Genomic DNA, 16,279 nt, shown 5'->3' with positions numbered 1-16,279 from the left:
CACATTTAAGAAATGCTGCGTGGGAGATAGATTAATACCCCAGCTTGCCACACACATAGGGCACGTCTTCGCTGGCAACGTTACAACGCTGCTGCTTGTGTAGTTGTGGCATAGCGCTGAGAGAGAGCTCTCCCAGTGCTTGAAAAAGCCCACCTCCATGAGAGGAATAGCTACCGGCACTGTGTTTTTTCACACCCCTGAGTGAGAAAGTTGCGGCGATCTAAAGTGCCAGTGTAGACAAACAAAAGTTAGAGTTTGTTTGTTAGAGACTTAAGAGTATCATTTGAAGTCAGTAGCACTTACGTTTATCCTGTGGCTTCAGAACAGGGTCCCAGGAGTTGACTGACTCTCTGGCACCAGCCTGCATGTTTTCTCCACGGTCTCTTCCCCCTGGCCTCAAGCCCTATCGAGCCAGAGTTCATGGGCTCCGCTTCCCATCACCCTGAGGGTTGTTGCCACAGATTTGCCCCACAGTTCAGTTAAGTGATCTACTCGTGACCACAAGTGCAGGAACAGGGCGGTCAGGAGGCCATGGCCCCTCCCATTTTTTACCAGCCATAAGGGCAAATGATGGTGGAGGGGGGCAGAGAGGAGCGAGCAAGGGGGCCTCGGGGGAAGGGGTGGTGCGGGAGCGGGCACCTATGGCCCCCCCACTTTCAGAGTGTTTCCGCTGCTCCTGCCTGTGACTCGTGGGGCTTCGCTACACAGCAAAATGTGTGTGTTTCAATTGAATTCGCTCCATTTCCTTGCTACAGCATGGCCAGTTCAAACAGTCTTAAAGGTGTTCAACTGCAAACATGGCCTTAAGGGGAGGCTGTAACTGAGTTCACACCCATAAAAAACACACATTTTGGTTCCTAAAGGCCCTACCTTCACTAGGCTATAGCAATGGCTTCATTAGGATACAAGATGTGTCTTAATGCGTTAGCTAACGCATGTTACAACCCAATGAGCATGAGGCAAGTTGTAGTTTTAAGGTGTTAACCAGTCAGGGTCAATCTTTAGGGCTGAACATGTGTTAAAACTACAGTTTACTTTGTGCCCCCTTGGATTTTAATATAAAACCTCACCTTTTACCCTAGCGTAGACAGGGTCATACTCAGGGCCCCAGGGAGCAAGAGTGTTTTTAAGCATGAGAAAAGAGGTGCTAAAACATATGGCTTTTTCCTTTTTCTATTCCTGAATCTCCACTGAGGAAACCTGACTCAAAGGTCTGTTTCTCATTCACCAGTAGCAGAATCTCTTGGATGTCTGAATAACCTTCTGCAAAGCACCTGCCAGTGGAGTAGGCTGTTGGTGATTGACATCTGGCACTGGGGCAACTACTGTATTAGTCATTCATTTTATGCTCTCTTAAAGGCACGGTAACAGTCCCTGTTTGGTTCAGTTCTCACTACAGTTTGGGTGTCATGTTGTTAAGGTCGGAGTTTCAATCACCCCGATGCCTTTATCTTCCTTTCCCATGTTTTCTGCGGGGATGGGAGCACACGGCAATGGGACCTAGCATCCAGTTCCTTGGAGTTCGGTGGGAAACAATGCAATCCCCCTGGATAGAGTTCTAATTTAGATCAAATCCGTGTCCTCCACTCTGCAGACTGGTATCTTAGTCTCCAGGCAACCAGCTGATTAGTCACTTTGTGTATATTATTATTATTGTTTATTTGTTTATTATAACATTATACTTTTTCCCCCAAAAGCTTTTGTGTGGGCTTTGGTGAATATTTAAGATGTAAAATGGGTTTGGATGTCACAGAATCTTATGGAAACCAGTGTTGTCAGCTCTCATGATTTTATCGTGAATCCTGCAATATTTGGTGTTTTTTCTTAAAGCTCCAGTTCCTGGAATCATGTGAATTCATGAGAATCTTAGGTTTCTTCTTTTTTTAAGTAAGATTCTAGCCCTCATGGGGGTGGAGAAGAGCTTGAAAACGTGAATCCAAAAGACTCCGAAACCAAAAAGCAAATAAAAAGACCCTAACATTTATTACTTTTAAGCCAATCTCGTGATTTTTTTTAAGCCAATCACATGACTTTGGGGGCATTACTCCTGATTTTTGAATGCTTGGGGTTGGCAAAACTGGGAAATCTCCTCCTTCCCAGCACAGGCCTTGCAAACAGAACAGCATCTCCAAGTCTGTTGGAATGTAGTGATTGCTCGTTAGGAGCCCACACCTACTCTGGGGACGGAAGGAGAGCATTCTGCACTTTCTGTTTCATTTATCTTGCCCCGTTAGCCCCGTAAGTTCTGCTTTTCCTCTTCATATCTTCCCTCTCTATGCCCCACATTTTTATCCTTCCTTTTTACTCTGCTTCTTCCTTGGGGATCACATTCTTCTCATTCAGACTGTATTTATTCCTTTCTCTCTCCATTACTGATTAGTTTTTGTATTCTGGTGGCACCTACTTGCCCCAACTGTGACAAGAGCCCCATTGTGCTAGGCTCCTCTATAGACAAGTCACAGAGCAGAGACAGCCTCTGCCCCAGAATGTTTGCAGCCTGTGTCAGACAAGACACATCTTACATGTCTCTTTATAGTTCTTGTCTGTGTTAGTCTCTCTTCCTGTTCTTTCGCATTTCCTTCCTCCTTACTTCTGGTTATCTTTCTCTCTCCTTGCTTCCTCAGCTCAATCTTTATGTCTCTATCCTGCTTTATCTGGTTTTTCCTTCCGTCACGTTCCCCTCCTCCCGCTCTGCTTCCAACTGTAGTCTCCTTACTCTATGTTTACTCCCTATTCACTGCCATTCTGTCTCTCTGCTCTGGGTAGGGTGACCAGATGTCCCAATTTTATAGTGACCGTCCCGATATTTGGGGCTTTTTTTTATATGGGCTCCTATTACCCCCCCACCCCCGTCCCAATTTTTCACACTTGCTATCTGGTCACCCTAGCTCTAGGCCATCCCTCTCCTCACCTTGTCTGAGCCTTCTCCTCTTCCCTGCCTATGTGGGCTGAGGCTTGACGTGATTTTCCCCACTGCTTGGCTCAGGGGAATGGTAAAGTGGGATTTTTCAGCTCTTTTGTCTTTCACAGGACAGACTAGCTAGCTAGAGTTTCCCAAACCATGGCTTGAGAACCACCAATCCGCCCTGGTGGCTCATAGAGTGAAACATTTGGAGAACTAAGCAGCAAGGGATTGAGGTACTACAAGGGGAAATGGGTCTATCTATAGGAGAGATTCATTCTGTGGACCAGCCAGCAGGGCTCCACAGACCATAAGATCTAGCTAGTAATCTGTCTTCTCTGTCACATGGATTTATAAAGTATCTATTATTATTAATTATTTGTAGTGCCCCGAGCTGCACAAACACACAGTGAGAGACAAGTCCCTGCCCCAAAGCACCTTACAATCTAAATAGACAAGACAGACAGGAATCTGAAGCACAGAGAGGTGAAGTGACTTGCCTAAGATCACCCACCAGATCAGTGGCAGAGCCAAGAACAGACCCTCCGTCTTGTGACTCGCAGACCAGTGACTTATCTACTAGCCCATGCTGCCTCGCCGCCTCTCAGGCTGGGGCTGTTCCATTAGAGTGCCTGGCTTTGAGGCATTGCTTTTAAAAATTGCAGCTGATCCCAGGGAAGCAGAAATGTCAGTGTTAAAAATGACACCGATCGCCAACTGCGGGCCCGTGAAACTGTATCTAAGACAATTCCTTAGGCCAGAGTGATGACTAGATAATTCATCACAGCTTTATTTTGTGTCGTGTCTTTCACACAGGCCGAATCCCTGCATGCTTTGGAGAGTTAAATAATACAGTTACAGGGATAATGACAGCCAAGGGAGAGGGAAATTAAGAAGCAAAGGAGGGAAGATGTGTTTTCAGATGAGAATTGAAAATAGATGGAGAGTTAATGAACGAAAGCGATACAGGGAGGCTGTCCCAGGCAGAAGTACCTACAGAGGAGAAAGCAACAGAGGGTCCTGTGGCACCTTTGAGACTAACAGAAGGTGCCACAGGACCCTCTGTTGCTTTTTACAGATTCAGACTAACACGGCTACCCCTCTGATACAGAGGAGAAGGCTCTCCCTTGCAGCAGTAATGATATTGTGTGACGGGATAGCGACTGCTAAGACCGAGGAAATCTCTTGTGGTGTTCTGCATGGTTTATCGCATTAACTGTAAATGGTCTCGACAAACTGATCTTCTGTAAGTCAGGGGCCTGCACTCAGCCAAGGACCCAGAATGGGATTGGCCCTGAACTGGTTTTTACTTTCCCTTTGTCTTCATGGTGGGAGGCATCAGTAACTGAGACAGTGTGTTTGTCATTGAAGGTTCTGTGGCTGCTTCTCCAAGTGGCGCCTTGGAGTTTCTAGCTGGCACCATTACCTCCAACGAGTGGAGTTCTCCCACCTCCCCTGAGGGGAGCAACGACTCGGGGGGCAGCGAGGCCTTGGACAAGCCCATCGACAATGATGCCGAGGGTGTGTGGAGTCCGGACATTGAGCAGAGCTTCCAGGAAGCGTTAGCCATCTACCCGCCATGCGGACGGCGGAAGATCATCCTGTCGGACGAAGGCAAGATGTACGGTAAGGAGAATGGAGGGAGCTTCCCACCAACTGAAGGAGTGAAATCTGTGCAAGCCCATCTGTTCTGCAATGTAGATGGTCTGAATGAGATCTTGAGATGGCCCAGAATAATGAAGCAGCTCAGATTCAATACATTTTTTTAAAGCATCCAGAATTACAAAAAGAAGTGCAGGAGGGTCAAAATTGGGTTTAAAAGAGGCCTTTTCAGGGAGACCAGTTAAGGGGCAAGCCAGAACCGGGCATGTTGCTGATACAGGTTTTGGATAAGTGTAATACATGGCTTAATGAATGTGAGCATGTCTGCCTTTGCTGGCATCCCCCACAACCATCATTATGTTCTCCTAAACTTTAAGTGGGAGAGGCCTGTGATTTGGTGCTGAAGGTCCCAGGTTCAATCCTCACTGATGGCCATGGTGTCTGTGTGCAGAGTTGCTGACTTTGAGAGTTCCTGGGTGGGGTGCTCAGTCCCGCCTCAGGCCCTGCCTCATTCCGCCCCCAAGTGCACCCCACCCTCGCTCCGCCCACAGCACCTCCTGCATGCTGCTGAACAGCTGATTGTGGCAGGTAGGAGGCGCTGGGGGGGAGTGGGAGGTGCTGGGGGGGCGGAGCTAGCTGCTGGTGGTTGCTGAGCACCCACTATTTTTTTTCTGTGGGTGCTCCAGCCCCGGAGCACCTATGTAATGTGTATGTGTCCAGGCCTCATTATATGGCCTTTGAATGGGAAATCTTTGAGCACAAGCTGGGTATGAATTCTGCTCTCTACGCTTCCTGGTGACAATATTTTGTCTACTTCCAGCCCTGGTATGAATATTTTTCACCTTTGGGCTGTTCTCAGCAGGCTAGTACAGAGCCCTTTTCCCCCCTAAGGACAGAATGATAGAGACAGTAGCTGCCTACGGTCAGGAATAAAGAGAGGCATCAGCCTGCCGCAGAGGGGGAAAAGTATCTGGCTGGGGCTGTGGAAAAGCAGATAAGGGTATGTTCTACAGGTGGACAGTATCAGAGGGGTAGCCGTGTTAGTCTGAATCTGTAAAAAGCAACAGAGGGTCCTGTGGCACCTTTGAGACTAACAGAAGTATTGGGAGCATAAGCTTTCGTGGGTAAGAACCTCACTTCTTCAGATGCAAGTCATCATCTACAGGTGGAGTGGATCACCCAGGCTTGTGATACAGTAAAGGTGGTAACTAACTTGAGTTAACTGGCAATCAACTAATGCAAGGGGGGAAAGAGACAAAGCATAGGAGTTAAGAGGAAAAATCCTAGTGCTTCTGTGGCAAGACCAAATGAGATGCTGAGATGCTACAACCTGTGGTTAAAAGTCTCCAGAAAAACAATTTGTCATTCCATTAGTAAGAATCTCTTCTGAGGTCTCTTTCCCCTTCCCAACCAGTTTTTTTTCTGGATTGCACAGCCCCACCATGGTAGTTTGGTTCCCTGTTCCCAAACTTCAAGTTTCAGAGCAGCAGCCGTGTTAGTCTGTATCCGCAAAAAGAACAGGAGTACTTGTGGCACCTTAGAGACTAACAAATTTATTAGAGCATAAGCTTTCGTGGACTACAGCCCACTTCTTCAAATGCATATAGAGTGGAATAAATATATTGAGGAGATATATATACACACATACAGAGAGCATAAACAGGTGGGAGTTGTCTTACCAACTCTGAGAGGCCAATTAAGTAAGAGAAAAAAAACTTTTGAAGTGATAATCAAGATAGCCCAGTACAGACAGTTTGATACTTCAAGCACAGCAGTTCACAGGTCATTCTGTGGGCTGATTGGCTTCTGATGGGCCCATCTAGGTAGATCACACCTTCAGTTTGGCATGGATGAAGTTTTTCTAAGCCCTTCTCTACAAAGAAAGGTTTTACCACAAAAACAACATGGCGTTTTTACCAGTTACACTTGTATAGTGTTATACCTATTGAAATGGTGCTCAACCTGGGGTATCTGAGGGGTCTGCAGAAGACTTAGACTGAAAACTGACTGAACAGAATTCAACTATACAGACAGACAATAGATTTCCAAGAGTCTGCAGCTCCATTCACATTTTTTTAGGGGTCCACAAATGAAAAAAGATAGAGAATCACTGACCTATAGAAAGAACAGGAGTATTTGTGGCACCTTAGAGACTAACAGATTTATTAGAGCATAAACTTCCGTGGACTACAGCCCACCTCTTTGGATGCATATAGAGTGGAATAAATATATTGAGGAGATATATATACACACATACAGAGAGCATAAACAGGTGGGAGTTGTCTTACCAACTCTGAGAGGCCAATTAAGTAAGAGAAAAAAACTTTTGAAGTGATAATCAAGATAGCTCAGTACAGACAGTTTGATAAGAAGTGTGAGAATACTTACAAGGGGAGATAGATTCAATGTTTGTAATGGCTCAGCCATTCCCAGTCCTTATTCAATCCTGAGATGATTGTATCTAGTTTGCATATCAATTCCAGCTCAGCAGTCTCTCGTTGGAGTGTATCTCTTTACTGCAGAGTTCACCGGAGCTCTAACCTGGGTGTTGCTCCTAACCTCCCTCCCATAAGACCCTCTGAACTGAGTCTAGTGGTGCTCTAAAGCCAGACAGCCTGTTCCAGCCGGGGCTATAGGCTGGAATTTGTAACCCTGCCTCTTCACAATGAGGATGCAGGCTAACCCACTTGAGTGCTGATAGTCTCCAGTGCCTTCCCACGGTACCCTCCGTGCCCAGAAGGACAGACAAGTTCTCCCACAATTCACTGGGAAAGAATCACAGAGGATCACAAAGAACTTGGGGAATGTGTGCGCCCCCAGAAGTCCTAGCAAGTGCAACACACCTGGGCAAGTGCAGCACCAATGAGCACACAGTAATGAGACTTTTCAGTGTGGCTGCCCGCACCTGGGTTAGGCTGACCGAGGTCCTCGCACCCGGATACTGAACATCTGGATTAGCAATACGGTGAAGACATAGTCATCAATTATACTGGTATTCTTGCTTGTATTATTATTGGAATGAGGTGTAATAAAGGTATAACTATATTGGTTTAAAGTCACACCTTAGTTTACAACTAAAAGCTTCCCTGTGTAGGTAGACAAAGCCTTAATTTAAAATCCACCTCGCTCATCTTCCTTGGTTATGAAATGTAGATTATCAACACACTTAATACAATCTGTCACAACTTCCATTAACATAAAAAAATCCCAGTAAAAACAGGTAGTTTTTCTTTGGTTGGGTTTGTTTGGACTTAAACATTCTGTGCAGTATTTGCAACCAAAACATGGCAGCGATGTGATAGGCTGGGCATGAGACTCAGGAAGGGGAACTGACAGGATGTAGAATTGACTAGGAACAAAACTAGAACAGAAGTGAAATTGACCAGAAACAAAAGGGACTTACCTAGGGGCCTGATCTAAAGCCCATTTAAGTCAATGGAAGGACTCCAGTTAATTTCACTGGGCTTTAGAGCAGGTGAGCAAAGTACAAAAAGTAAATAGTGCACCCTCATGGTGAAAAGTGTAGACCAGACTTATGGGGCGAAGAAGTGTCATGAACTCACTACCCATGCTGGGATGGTACAATGTCCCTGCTTGTCCTCAGTGCACCTGTTTCCAATGTGAACGGCTAGTTCAAGGCACCCCTGGCAGGCCGACAGCCACTGATTTATACCCTTCTTTGCTTACTAATCTCTGGGGTCCATGCCAAGGAAGAGGGGCCCAGTGTGTGAGCTATAGAAAGATCTGACCAGACAGAGATGTAAATATAGTCCTGAGATCATCTTCACAGTTTATAAGCCAGTGTGCGGAACAGGACAAACTGTGTGTGGAGCAGGCCCAGCCTGCAAGGGAAAGTTATGCAGCTGTCCCTATGTTTGATGTGCACAGAATTCACTTCTCCTGAGGCAGAGGTGCTACATGCCCCTCTCCCCCAACTGAGAACTCTTCCTCCATCTCTCACTAGGGGGCGGTTCACACAGATGGACTGTTTCTGGCACGATAGCCCAGTTCAGAACGTGGCCTACCTTTCAAATGAAACTGCTTTCACCCTTGTGGATAACCCATCATCAGTTCAGAAGTGGTTATATTGGTTCAGTTTGTGCCTGTACATGTGTTGATATAAACCAGGCATGGTGGACAACATGTGGTTTGCACTAGTTTAATTGGTTTAAAATAGTTAAACCAGCACAAGTTTGTGTGCAGACCAGGCCTCACGCTTCCCTCCATTACACATCACCTCTGAGTTTGGCCCACCGTGCATGATGCTCCCCCTGGCTGAGGCGCCCTTGTGGGTAGCTGGAGTCCTAGGGTGACCAGACAGCAAGTGTGAAAAATCGGGACAGGGGGTGGGGGGTAATAGGAGCCTATAAAATCGGGACATCTGGTCATCCTATGGAGTCCACTGAGGGGAAGTGGCTCCTACTCCAACTGAAAATGAACCAGACTCCTCTCTTCGGAGCGTGCCTCTGCCTTATGCACTGGTTTTGATGCTGGAGGTGTTCCACTGCTCTAGTAGCAGTCTGGCTGGCTCAGGCAGATACCACCATGCTCCTGGAGGAGAAGCCCAGCTTACTTTTCTGACAGCCTGGCAGTCTCCACTTACTTTGGACTCACTGCATGGAAAGCACTGCTAGGTTACTTCCCTGTTTGCTCACTGATATAGGACCCAGCCCTTCCCTAAAGGAAATCAAAGGCCAGTCTCCCATTCACTTCTCTGGGAGCAGGATCAGACCTGGATTTCTTATGTGATCAGTAAGGTAGCTTTTAATTGCAGCTAAGGGGCAACAGGAATTGTATGGTAGGGATGCTTGTGATTGCTGCTGTAATATGAGTGAGGTTTAGACAACAAACGGCTTTGGTTTTCACCTTTTCAGACAATATTGTGCCGTCTTTAGGGTAATGATATAAATGACAGTGTGCCTGCTTGGGAGCCAGGTCTGGTATTCTTTAACATCGTCCTTAATGATCTGGAAGGGGGTACACAGCACATCAGTGCCGCTTCCAGATGACCGTGACTAGAGAGGAATTGTACATGCCGGGGAGGAGAGAGAAATAACAAACAGGGAGACAGAGAGATTCGAAATATAGCAAAAACCTAGCCAATGAGGTTCTGCTTGAAAGAATGCAGCTAAGCTACCTGAGAGAAAGTCCATCCAAAATACAGATATTCAGTGAGAGAGAGACACAGAGGAAGCAGTGATGCAGAGAGACCTCCAGGGGAGAAAGCCCAAACACTGCAAACTCAAGCCTTGGCTGGCCAGAGTGGTGAAAGCTGGCACATCAAAGAACAGTCCGTCTCTCTGAGGTTCGGCTGTGAGGCCCTGGGGGTGTTGTAGTCGTTTCGGGGGGACTATGTTACCACACAGGATTGGTGTGGTTTTCCCCAATCCAAAAAACCCAACGTGGAAAAAAAACGAAAAATAAACACATCCGCATCGGTGTAACGAAATGAAACACAAAACACATCCTGGGTGATTCACTTTGTAAGCACACGTGTTCCCCAAGCAGGAAAAGGCACATGCTGTCCAAAGGGAAAGCTTCAGTCACATTCCCAGTCTGATACCAAGCTAAACCTCTCACTCTCCTTTCTGCCTTTGGTAGCTAACCCGTTGCAATTTCAACAAACCCAGCTGGAATGTGCCAAAAACACACACAGTAGTTGATGCTGAGCTAACTGGCCAGGCATTCACCTTTTTAGAAAATTGACAAAACCCTGGAAGTTGTTGTCTTGCTGCATTTGTTATTTTGATCCAAAGAATTCTGGCACACACACAGATTTGGGATCAAAATTTGGATCTCCAGTTTTCCATGCTAGCAGAGAAAGAAGAAACTCCGGGTGATGTTCCATCAGCCACGTTTCAGTTTCTTCTTCCTGTTATGGGTGGAACCTCCGACCTGTGTGGTTGAGCGCAGTAACATTGGCTAATGAAAAGGTTCCATTGCGTCGCTGAATCAATTTTCAATTTTGCCTTTGTGTGATTCCAGTTCTTTGTTGTTAATTAGATCAGGCCAGATTTCTGCTGAGACTGCAGCAGTAATGTCATTAGCCTGTAGTTTTTCAAGTTTCTCCCTGTTGCTTTGTAAGTTCATTGTCTCTCTGTAGAGTCCCTTGTTGTGTGAAAATACATGTTATTTATTCATCAAAGTCCAATCCACCTAAGATATTCTTTTTTGCTTTATTTTTGTTGTTTAAGCAAATGGCAAGACATCCATGTCGTACTTACTGTGCATTTTCAGCAACTTGGCACCATGCTCTGGGGTTTTCTATTCAGACGTAGAACCAAGAACATCATGTAGGGACATGCTTTGCCTAGTATGTGTGATTGTAGCCATTCTTAGCTCTTTCCTCATATTTAGCTAACCATCTTTCATTATTGTCATTGTTGATCCTTTCAGTTCTTCCTTTCTTTTCTGCCCTGTTTCTAAACTTGCTGCATTTAGTAGACCTGCAAGATGAAATCCATTTGCTGTGGTATATCTAGGGCAGTGGTTCTCAACCTATTTACCATTGTGGGACGCGTATTACTCCTGGGGGAATTCTGTACCAAAAAATTAAAAACTCTGCACACAATATTTTTAAATTCTGCATATTTTGTCTGTCAAAATAACACAATATAAACACACCAGTTTCAATTATTTTGGTAATTTATTTCAAAATACCTGTCAGCAAGTATGTCTGTAACAATATGAACAAAAAAAACCATTCAGGTAATTTTTTGACAAATAGATTCCTTACGAGGCAATACAGAACTTTGAGTAGTTAATTTAAACTACAATATAGGAATGTATTTCCCCCACCCCTCGGAAGCAGTGCAAAGGCTTGGGGGTGTCCAAGGTAGCGAAGGAGCTGAGGGAGAGGGAAGGAGCCTGCGAATGAACCTGGAGAGTTGTTTGGTGTGGGTGGGAGAAGTATGGAACAGGGTTGTTTTTTTTTTAGGGGGTGAGGAAGGGGAGAGACTATTAGGAAGTTGGGGAGCCTCCCCCATGAAAACCCTGGCTGATCCCATGCCAATCCCGTTCAGTCAGGCACATCTGCCCCTGTCCCTGTGTTTCCCTGCAACCCCCATCCGCATGTGGCCCTGCACCCCCACTCCCATTCAGCTCCTGGCTCAATGCTGTCACCCCACTAGCTCCTGAGCCCATGCCCCAGTCTGTCCCCCAAACTTGCTGTTCTGAACCCCAGTCTGTGGACCCCCCCAACAGCCCCGTGTGCCCCACTGTGTCTGTCTTAACTTGGCTGCTGTGATGAACACAGCCGGCTGCTGGCTGTTCTAATTCCACAGTGGTGTCTGCGGGGTGAAAGGCAGAACTGCAGCACTTAGGGGGCAGAATGTATTTTCTTGGCGGGAGAGGGAGGGAATTCTGCACCAGACATGAATTCTGCGTGTGCACAGTGGCACAGAATTCCCCCAGGAGTAGCATATGCAACTCTCTCTTTCTTGTGTGGGCTGCATCCACACAATATATATACTATCCATATAGCTACAAAAAAATAAGGTTTAATATTTGTTATATGACAGCAATACGATTCAAATCAATATAATACCTTTCATTTCAACACTGGCAAATGTCTACTAAGAGCATTTTAAATTAGCAAAATAAGTCAAAACGTTAACTCTTAAAATTAATGAATTTACTGTAAGGGTGGCATGGCATGGTGTATTGCCACCCACGCTTGGTGACGTGCCAGGGCTGAGCACCCGGAGAGCACAGCTGTGTACCCTGCCTGCAAAGAGGGGGAGCCCTGCCCGGTGTGGGATGGCCTCCTAGCCAGGGACTGCCCCCCCATACCCAACCCCCCCCCCGGGACTGTCCCCCCAACATCCAGACTCCCCCCAAATATGGGCTGGCACATGTGCCTGTCCTGCAGAGATAGGGTGCACCGTCCAGGGCAGAATGTGCCCACCCAGAGACAGTCCCCTCCAGCATCCAGTCCCTCACGCAGGCACTGCCCCCCCACACACCCACCCCCCCCCCCCGGGTCCGTCCCCCCGACCCCCCCCCCCCCCCCCCCCCCCCCCCCCCCCGAGGACCGCCCCCCACCCATCCTCCCCCGCCCCTCCCCCCCAGGGACTGCCACGTGTCCCCCCCGTCCCCCCCAGAGTCTGTCCCATATGTGCCGGCTGTACCCCCTTCCCTGCAGCCCTAGCCCGGTGCACCTCCCTCCCTGCGGTCCTAGTCCCCCGAGCCCTCCTCCCCACGCCTGCTTGTCTCCTACCTCAGCTGCACATAGCTCAGCCGTGCATCTTGCCCTACCCACCTGCTGCTGCGGTCCTCGTGCCGGGGAACCTGCTCCAGCTGGGGTCACTGGACCCACAATCCTGTGGGGTGGAGAAACGCTGAGCACCCTGGCCTCCTGCTGATGCTGCGGAGGGAGACAGGGGTGGTGGTGGACGATGTTGGGCCTGATCCTGCACTGTCCCATTTTTGCACAACCCCCCACCCCCCAGCTCTGCGTCCAGGGCAGGTGCCCCTCCCACTCCCACCCTAGTTACGTCCCTCAGGATGTCACATGAACTGCAGCTATGTGCTGATTGGGCCGCAAGTGGCCCGCGGGTTGAGAACCACTGATCCAGGGAAAAGTGCATATATAATTTCTTTAAATTGACCCACATACCTTCCAGAAGTTTCTGGCTTCCAGCAAAACAAGCTTCCTTAATACTTCACTGCTTCATCCACTCTCCTCACTTCCACATTCTACTCACAAGCCATCACCTTCTCTCCAATCACTGTTCTCCTCCCACCCGATGTGTTTGGGTTGTTCTATCATTTTCTTATTGATTGATCAAAGCTATAACAAAAACCTTGATGCTCTCCTTGCTTCTCTTTCAAATTTTTAGAACAGTGATAGCCTTCATTCACAACTGGAGTCTAAAGTTTCATTTCGTTCCTTTTTTTCCCCTCTTCTCTCTTCACTGCTTGTTTATTTAGGAAGTTTTACCAGGTTTACAAATCCTTTCCATGTAAATATCAGAAACAAAACTAATAATTACAACAGTGAGCTTTTGTTTAAAGAGACATTATATAGGACTATAGACATCAGATCTGTATTTAACAAGTTGTGACCATATTACAGAGTGAGCATCGTGACATCCATAACATGTCATTTCTAGTGATTTTATAAAATTGAGTGAAATCTCTGATTACACATTTAACAGACAAGGCATGTCTATCAAATGTTAATGTTCAGAAAAATTGGACAGGTGTATGATGGTTTTTTTTATTTTTTATTGTGAATGTACTTTGAATATTGAATAAATGTTAACCAAATATCTAAGTAGTATCTCTTTGTCCTCTGTCTATTTTGATGGGTATGTAACAACCTCTCATAATTTCTGAACCTACTATTTCTATTGTCAGCTTGCTCTCAAATATACATTACATTCATCTAACAACTTCAGAGTGACAGAGAAATTCAAAAACTGCGAAACAAAAGAAAAGAAAATGGATTAAATCCACTGAGTCGGGATTTTTTCTGGAGAAAAACTAAACAAACAAAAAGCCCAGTTTTTCACAAGCCTGTTACCAAAAAGATCTTGAAAAAGTGGAATGAGTTTTGAGAAGACTAACAACTATACCAGACCTAACACTGATCAGGGGTCTGAAGGGACTGATTTAGGACAAAAGATAAAACTAGCTAAATGTATATACTGTGGCTAAATGCTGACNTAAACAAACAAAAAGCCCAGTTTTTCACAAGCCTGTTACCAAAAAGATCTTGAAAACGTGGAATGAGTTTTGAGAAGACCAACAACTATACCAGACCGAACACTGATCAGGGGTCTGAAGGGACTGATTTAGGACAAAAGATAAAACTAGCTAAATGTATATACTGTGGCTAAATGCTGACTGAGAGGTGTGAGGGAAGGGCACATAATAAAAATCTAAAAATATTTGAAGGGTGTTAACATCTAGGAGAGAGCGGGATTGGTTTATGGGGGACATGTCGATATAACTAGGATTAATGGGAGAGAATGTAGAAATATAGGCCAAATATCAGGAAAAGCTTCCTGGCAATGTGATGAATTAGGTTGTGGCGCCTCCTCCCAAAGGGAGTAGTGAAAACTCCATTACTTGGGACTTTTTAAACTACAGTGGACAAAACACTATGGAAATATCCTGTAGGAGATCGGTCCCAGAGAAATAGATTGAATAACTTAATGGACATGCTGTGTGGGAATTAGAGAAAGAGCTTAAACAGACTAGACCTTCCCTTTTTCACACAGAGTACAGAGAGGGGATTAGTGTGCATGCATACATTATTTTTTCATTGTTAATTGCAAACATTTGAGAAGTAGTTGGAATGCTTTTGACATACCTGTGTTTCTGTGAAGCGGGTGGTGCAAAGTATTGTAGGGTGTGAGAGGGGCGGATTAGTTTGTTTGTGGATCTTCTCTTTGAAATGCCTGATTTTCACAGGTTTAGTTGTTGATATTTTAAACTACAGTATTCCAACAAGATACTTATTGTTTGTTATATCTTGTTTTGTCTCTTAATAAAGTTTTTTGGGGGGGAATTTCCTTTTTTATTTGCTCTAATTTTGCCATTAATTTCACATTGTTATATCAACTTCTCATGTCGGGGCAGTGTAAAAAAGAGGAACTAATCAGTTTTAACTATATTGAGGATCCTCTGAAACACTGTCAGCTACGGAATTACATGAGATTAAAAAACTGCTTTTGCAGGTGATTAGAAATGAAGCTAAAATTCCAGTGCTACAACATAAAACTGCGTATTTGTGATTTTTGTTCTCTGAAGGTAGCGTTTTCAAGAGCATTCAGAGCTGGGTTAACTCTGTTCCCATTGACGTCAATGGTCAAACTCCTATGGAGTCCAGTAGAAGCAAAGTTAGGCTGATGCTGAGCAATTCTGGGATTCCCACCCTGAATGTATGAGTTATGATCTGCATTCCTAGGTCTGTGCTCCCCAGTGTCTGTCTAGAAGAAATTTACACAGATACACACCAACGTTAGGCAGATTCCCCCTCTGTTAGAGAGATAAAGCAAGTCCATTGCCCCTAACCATTAGCTCCTTGTCCTACCCATAGATAGAACTCTCAGCACCGCTGCCCCTACCCTGTGGGGAATGTGCATGCTGATCTATTATAACTCGGGGTGGGGAGGGAAACAGCTGTGCATATCTCTCTATCAGTGTTATAGAAGACGAACAATTTATGAGTTCATCTTGTATAAGCTTTATACAGGGTAAAACGGATTTATTTGGGTTTAGACCCCATTGGGAGTTGGGCATCTGAGTGTTAAAGACAGGACATTACTGAAACAAACATTACAGGTATGCAAGTTTCTTTTCTCTAAAGGTGCTAATCTCCATTCTTAGAAACTACAAAGCTCCAAGGCTATTTGTAATAGAGTTTGGCAGTAAATTCTCTTAAAGATTCTGTTTGCACTGGACATGCTGCAGCCTAGGGCTACAGGAACTGAGCAGGACTTTCCCTACAATTGTTCCTCCTCTGTACCGTGGACTTCTGTGGCTCTGGGCAGAGGAACTGTGGGCAGGGTAGGGTGACCAGATGTCCCGATTTTATAGGGACAGTCCCGATTTTGGGGTCTTTTTCTTATATAGGCTCCTATTACCCCCCACCCCCCGTCCCGATTTTTCACCCTTGCTGTCTGGTCACCCTAGGGCAGGGACACTGTGATCTCAGTGCTCCCTTTGCTAGAGCCCAGGCAATGAGGAGGAGGAAGGCACCTGATTCAAATACAGAGGGGATAAGAACAAGACCCAGGGGGAGATGGCAGCAGAGAAGATAGAGAC

The 16,279-nt window shown here is 45.9% G+C and overlaps 1 protein-coding gene across 1 annotated transcript in view; it reads left to right on the top strand.

Annotated features, from left to right (window-relative positions):
- Positions 1 to 16,279, top strand: part of TEAD4 (TEA domain transcription factor 4) — an 86,498-nt gene that overhangs the window by 24,728 nt on the left and 45,491 nt on the right. The window contains 1 exon segment of the mRNA XM_034760728.1: positions 4,274 to 4,528. Coding sequence (XP_034616619.1) covers positions 4,274 to 4,528 — 255 coding nt within the window.

Source organism: Trachemys scripta, chromosome 1, assembly GCF_013100865.1.
Source record: "Trachemys scripta elegans isolate TJP31775 chromosome 1, CAS_Tse_1.0, whole genome shotgun sequence".
NCBI classification, from domain to species: Eukaryota; Metazoa; Chordata; order Testudines; family Emydidae; genus Trachemys; species Trachemys scripta.
Note: the sequence above shows the minus strand (reverse complement) of the source record. Positions and strands in the feature narration are given on the sequence as shown.